Source organism: Acyrthosiphon pisum, chromosome X, assembly GCF_005508785.2.
Source record: "Acyrthosiphon pisum isolate AL4f chromosome X, pea_aphid_22Mar2018_4r6ur, whole genome shotgun sequence".
In the NCBI taxonomy this organism is placed as follows: domain Eukaryota; kingdom Metazoa; phylum Arthropoda; class Insecta; order Hemiptera; family Aphididae; genus Acyrthosiphon; species Acyrthosiphon pisum.
This window is the reverse complement of record NC_042493.1, coordinates 48982977-48988798: the sequence shown is the minus strand read 5'-3', so window position 1 is coordinate 48988798 and position 5822 is coordinate 48982977. Positions and strand designations below refer to the sequence as shown.

General features: G+C 43.8%; 1 protein-coding gene across 1 annotated transcript; it reads right to left on the bottom strand.

The window, feature by feature from the left end:
- On the bottom strand, positions 1-5238 carry LOC103310178. Its single transcript, XM_008187550.1, has one exon. The coding sequence runs from the start codon at positions 5236-5238 to the stop codon at positions 1-3; it is 5238 nt and encodes a 1745-aa protein (XP_008185772.1).
- Positions 5239-5822: the final 584 nt, after the last annotated feature.

Below are 5822 nucleotides of genomic sequence, written 5' to 3'. Positions count from 1 at the left end.
TCAATGAGAGGGTAGAGGACAAAGCTTGACAGCAGGTCTGGTCAGGAGGCCCGTAGCAGTTCGAACGGTTGCAACGCGGGAAACTCCGTCCGATCCAGGATGCAGCTTTACGATTCGTCCGATGTGCCAATGAAGAGGAGCCGTGGGCTCTTTGATCAGAACAAGATCATCAAGAGCCAATTTCCCTTGATTATCAGACCATTTTCTCCGGTGTTGTAGACTGGACAGGTACTCATTTTTCCATCTCGCCCAGAAGTGGCGATGCAGGTCTGTGATGAGACGCCACCGTTGCATCTTAGACAGTGGTAGTGAGTCTATGTTGGGTTCAGGCAGATTTGCTGACGGCTCGAGTGTTAAAAAATGGCTGGGCGTTAAGGCAGAGAGATCAGACGGGTCATTACTCAAGGCGCCTAATGGCCTGGAATTCAGCGTGGCTTCAACTTGGGCGAGTAGTGTCATTAGTTCTTCACTGGTTAATCGATGTGTGCCAACTGATCTGAGAATCAGTGCTTTGGCAGATTTGACACCAGCCTCCCACAACCCACCGAAATGTGGTGACGAGGGAGGGTTGAAGAACCATTTTACACCAGTTTTCGCTAACTGTTGATGTACTCGATCCTGAAAGGAACTTGAGTGAATGAAAGTTTTCAACGGAGTCAGTATTCGTGATGCACCCACGAAGTTTGTGCCACAGTCACTATGCATTTCGTGGACAGGACCACGTCGAGCGACAAAGCGAGTAAATGCTAATAGAAAGGTCTCGGTGCTCAGGTCAGAACTCAGCTCCAGGTGTAGTGCCTTGGTAGCTGTGCACACAAACAAACAGATATACGCTGACATTGAAGCAGAGGAGCGTCCGTGCGAACGTTTCATCAGAACAGGACCAGCATAATCTACTCCCGTGATCGAAAATGGTTTTATTTGCTGAACACGATATTTGGGTAACGCAGCCATTTTTGGTTCAATGCCTCTTGGTCTTGTTTTGAAGCAAGAGATACATAACCGGAGACGAGAGCGTATAGTTCGACCAGCTGACTGAATCCAATACTCTTGTTGTAAATGCGATTGTAGGGTATGAGCACCAGGATGTTTCAACCGAATGTGATGATGATCAATTATCAGCTTGGTCAACACATGAGATGAAGGTAAGAGAGCTGGATGCTTGTGCGCATATGGAATATTGGCATTTGTAAGTCGACCGCCCACTCTGACGATACCAGATGGGTCAAGGAACAAATCCAAACTACGAAGGTCCTTGGATGGGCGAACCTGCTTGGACAGTTTGTCAATATCGTCAGAATAGGTGGTGCGTTGCGTGAAATATATCAGAGCAGTCAATGCATGTGATAGTTCATCGGCACCTATAGCAGTAGAAAGCAGAGGTGCAGCACGTGGTGTTCCAAATCGAAGTACATATGCAATTATACGGAGGAGTTTGTCGAGAGACGAGTAACGTTCTAATAAATCATTTATCGACGAGTTGATGAGCACGTGAAGCACAGTGGCTTTTCTTGATTCATACTGTTGAGCTGTGAGATCAGTAGGTTGATTCACTGGTGTTGGTGGCCATGTCTGAGAAACTTCTAATAGGTATGGAGGACCAGTCCACCATAGGGGGTGAGTGACTAGTTCAGACGGAAACAATCCACGCGAAGCACAATCAACGGGATTTTGTTGTGTGGGTACATAGCGCCAAATAGAGGGAGAAGTTAGTTGCTGAATTTGACTCGTGCGGTTTGCTATGAACGTGGCCCACTTGTGGGGGGAAGACTGAATCCAGACCAGTGCAGTTGTAGAGTCGGTCCATGCATGTTGTTCATCAATTTTGAGTCGATCCGCATAAACGCTGACAACAAAATGAAGTAACCTCGCAGCTAAAACAGCTCCACATAATTTGAGCCGAGGGATTGTACATCGTTTTAAAGGAGCGACTTTAGACTTTCCAGCAACTAGATGACAATGCACCGAAGTGGGTGATTCAACTCTTAAATACACGGCAGCAGCATAGCCCTTTTCTGAACTATCAGAGAATGCATGCAATTGCACAGAAGACATATTGTCGTATGTTAATCGACGACGAATTTGAATATTAGTTATTAGATGAAGTTCCGATTGATATTTCGACCATTGTTGTGAGATTTCTGTAGATACAGGATCATCCCAACCAATGCCATCAGTCCATAGTCGTTGCATCACATGTTTTGTCCATAAAGTTATGAGTGATAGGAGTCCTAACGGATCAAAAACTAGAGCTATGTCCGAAAGAATTGATCTTTTTGTTGGACTTTTGATTATTGGGTGTCCTTTAAAAGAAAATGTGTCTGACAGAGGATCCCACTTGAGACCAAGAATCTTTAAGTCTGGATTTTCACTAGCATCAAAAAGCACTGATGGTGCCATTGCACGAGCATCTTCACTGACAGCAAGCAAAACTTCACTGCTATTACTGGCCCATTTCCGGAGATCAAATTGTGCACGTGAACATAATTGAATTAGCTGTTGTTGACACTCGAGCGCTTCTGATATTGAATTGGCTCCTGTGAGAACGTCATCAACAAAGGTATCATTTAAAAGAATTGTAGCGGCTCGTGGAAAGGTGGCACCATCAACCATGGCCAACTCGCGAATAGTGCGAAGTGCTTGAAATGGAGCTGCCGATGTGCCATAGGTCACGGTACAGAGACGATATTCTTCGATAGGAGAGTTACATGAAAAACGCCATAAGATACGTTGGTAATCTCTATCATCTGGGTGGACAAGAATCTGTCGATACATTTGTTTGATGTCCGCAACAAATACATATTTCCAAAGGCGGGCCCGGAGCAGCACAATCTGTATATCTGGCTGAAGCTTAGGACCTACATACATGCTTTCATTTAAGGAGACACCGTTTGTAGTCTGAGCAGACGCATTAAAAACAACTCGTAGTTTCGTTGTTGTACTATCAGGTTTCAAAACGCAATGATGTGGAATGTAATATTTATAAGCAGTATCAATGGTTTCAGGTGGAATTAATTCCATATGGCCAGCTGTTAAGTAGTCCTGCATAAAATCCACATATTGTTTACAAAGATCTTCATTTTTTCCTAAGCGTAGTTCAAGGGCCTTCAAACGCTGAAGTGCAATGGCCTTTGAATCCCCGAGCAATGGGAGAGGTTTGCGAAACGGAAGTCCAACCATGAATCTTCCAGAAGCAAGACGAGTCGTTGATGACTTATAAAAAGTTTCTGCTTCAATGTCTTCGGGGCTTAGATGAGGGACTGAAGGTAGCTCTTCAATTTCCCAAAATGCTTTCAATGTCTCATCGAGTGGTTCTGATATGGATAGACATAGGGACACTGTATTGCGTTGAGCATGAAGGTTGACAGGCCCAATGAGAATCCAACCGAAAACTGTTTCGAGTGCCATCGGTTCTCCTTTTTGTCCCTCTACTTTACCCTTGAGCAACAAGGAAGGTAAAATATCAGCACCCAGAAGTATATCAATTTCACCTGGGGTGTGATATGATGGATCGGCCAATTGCAGATCAACAATATGAGGCCATTTCCCAGGAACAATCGGCTGTTGAGGTGTACATTCAGTAATTTGTGGAACAATTAATACATCAACGGGGACCGATGGAGTTAATCGACCTCTAGGGGTGATAACTATTGTGGATTTGCTACGAACAGGAGTACACGTAGTGCTATTAAAAGAGGAAATATTTACAGATGAACGGTCTCGACGTAGCATTAATGAGCAAGCAGATTTTTCCGTAATAAAACTCGCCTGCGAGCCACTATCGACCAGTGCTCGAAATGATTGACGAGATCCATCACGAGCAACAACTTCTAACAGGATGGTAGAAAGTAACACCACTCTGGACGGTCGTTGTCTTCTTGTACTCAGAGAAGCGGTGTTGCAATTGACTACCGGCCGGTCTGCTGGTCCTGAGGGGCCGGCCTGTGCATTAGTCGAGGCATCAAAGTGTAGAAGTGTATGGTGTGACTTATTACAAGTTTGACATTTATACTTTGATCGGCACGCCGAAGGTGAATGGCCAGGTCCAAGGCAGTTAATGCATAATTGATGCGTTTTGGCCATCTTAAAACGTTCACTGGGTGTCTGATCGCTGAACAATTGACACTTCCTTATAGAATGTGATTTTTTGCACAACGGACAGCACACAGTCGGTGCTTGACTTGACGTGGCAGATAACACCTTTTGATTGGGTCCGTATCGTGATTTATAACTATTTGGTTGAGGTGGTTTAATATGATTTTTCGTTGAGGTACACGGGATGGCAGAATCTTTCAACTGATGTACTTCTGCTGAGCGTACGTGGCTACGCAGGAAATCAATAAACTCACTCATTTGGGGGTTTTGTTTATCTCCGACAAGAAGCTCCCAACGAGAACGAAGTTCATAATCGAGTTGATTTTCATAAAGGTGTATTAGTATAGGACTCCATTGACGAGTTACGAATTCAAGATTGTCCAAAGCTGAAGTATGCTCAAGGATTGTAGTAATCGCAGTTTTAATTGATGAAGAATCATTCCACTTCACATCAGGAGGCTTCAAAAGCGCGTCAAGATGTATCCGTGCCAGATCCCGTTTATTTCCATATCTCATTCGCAAAAGATCCCAAGCACTTTGGTAATTTGCTGAAGTGAGCGCGAGATGAGAAATGAGAGAGAGAGCTTCACCTTCGAGGGACGTTTTCAAGAGTTCAAATTTTTCTACGTCTGGTAATTCAGGAGCGTGAGATAAAATAGATAGAAAAAGATCCTCAAATCCTTGCCAGTCAACAATATTACCAGAGAAAGTTGGAAGTTTGCGCTTGGGCAGTTGAAACATTGATAAATTGTTGATACCACTTGACTGGTTTAAGGCTGTGACATTGGAGGCTGAATTGTTCGATTTTGATAATGAAAATGAATGGACATCCGCAAACGCGGAAAGTTCGTAATAGAGTGTATCGAAAGACTCAATCAGTAAAGTACTACATTGATTGTCAGTAACATCAATAGGGGCAGTTTTTTGACCAACAGATGTTTCCATTACTTGGATGTCATCCTCAACCTGGTGACGAATCTCACTCAGCTCACTCAGCATTTGCCGTATCTTGGCACGTTTACTGACACTTGATCTATCATTATTATACTCGCTGGAAGCCTTTACGAAAGTGTTTAATTTCGTTAACGCTCTATTCACTCTGCCTTTAGCGTCAATGTAATGAATTGATTGGGGAATAGTCATTTTATCTAGATAACCGGCAGATACTATAGTTAAAACACAAGGATGGTAAGAACAAACTCGGGGAACGAGTTTGCAGAGGTGACTACAGTATCAATACAGTGTCTAATGAAACAAAGCTAACTGACACCTGGCAGAACAGGAGAAAGGCAATAAAATGTATAGTGGACTGTATAATCAAGATCACAATTTTCTTAACTAATGTGATCCGGCCCGAAGGACCAAAATGTTTTGTACAAAAGTGCTACGTGGAGCTGAACGAAGTGTCGTTCAATCGGACGGGACACTTTATAACCGTAAGGGGGTGGTGTATAGGCAACTTATTTTTCAGTATCACGATGCCCCTCAACGACGAGTGGGTAGGCAACCTATCAAGCTTGTTGTTGGGCCTGTGACGTATGACCGGCGACCTGAGCGCGGAAAGACGGATGTTCTGAAAAGGACGGAAGCAGTTTATACAGGATATGCAATTTAGTAATTGGTTAGTATGGTTGCGCTCGTGGTCGATTCGGTGTGGTGCAATGACCGACGAGGCTCACATAAAATCGGGCGGTCCTTATATACTACTTAATGCTACTTATAAATTA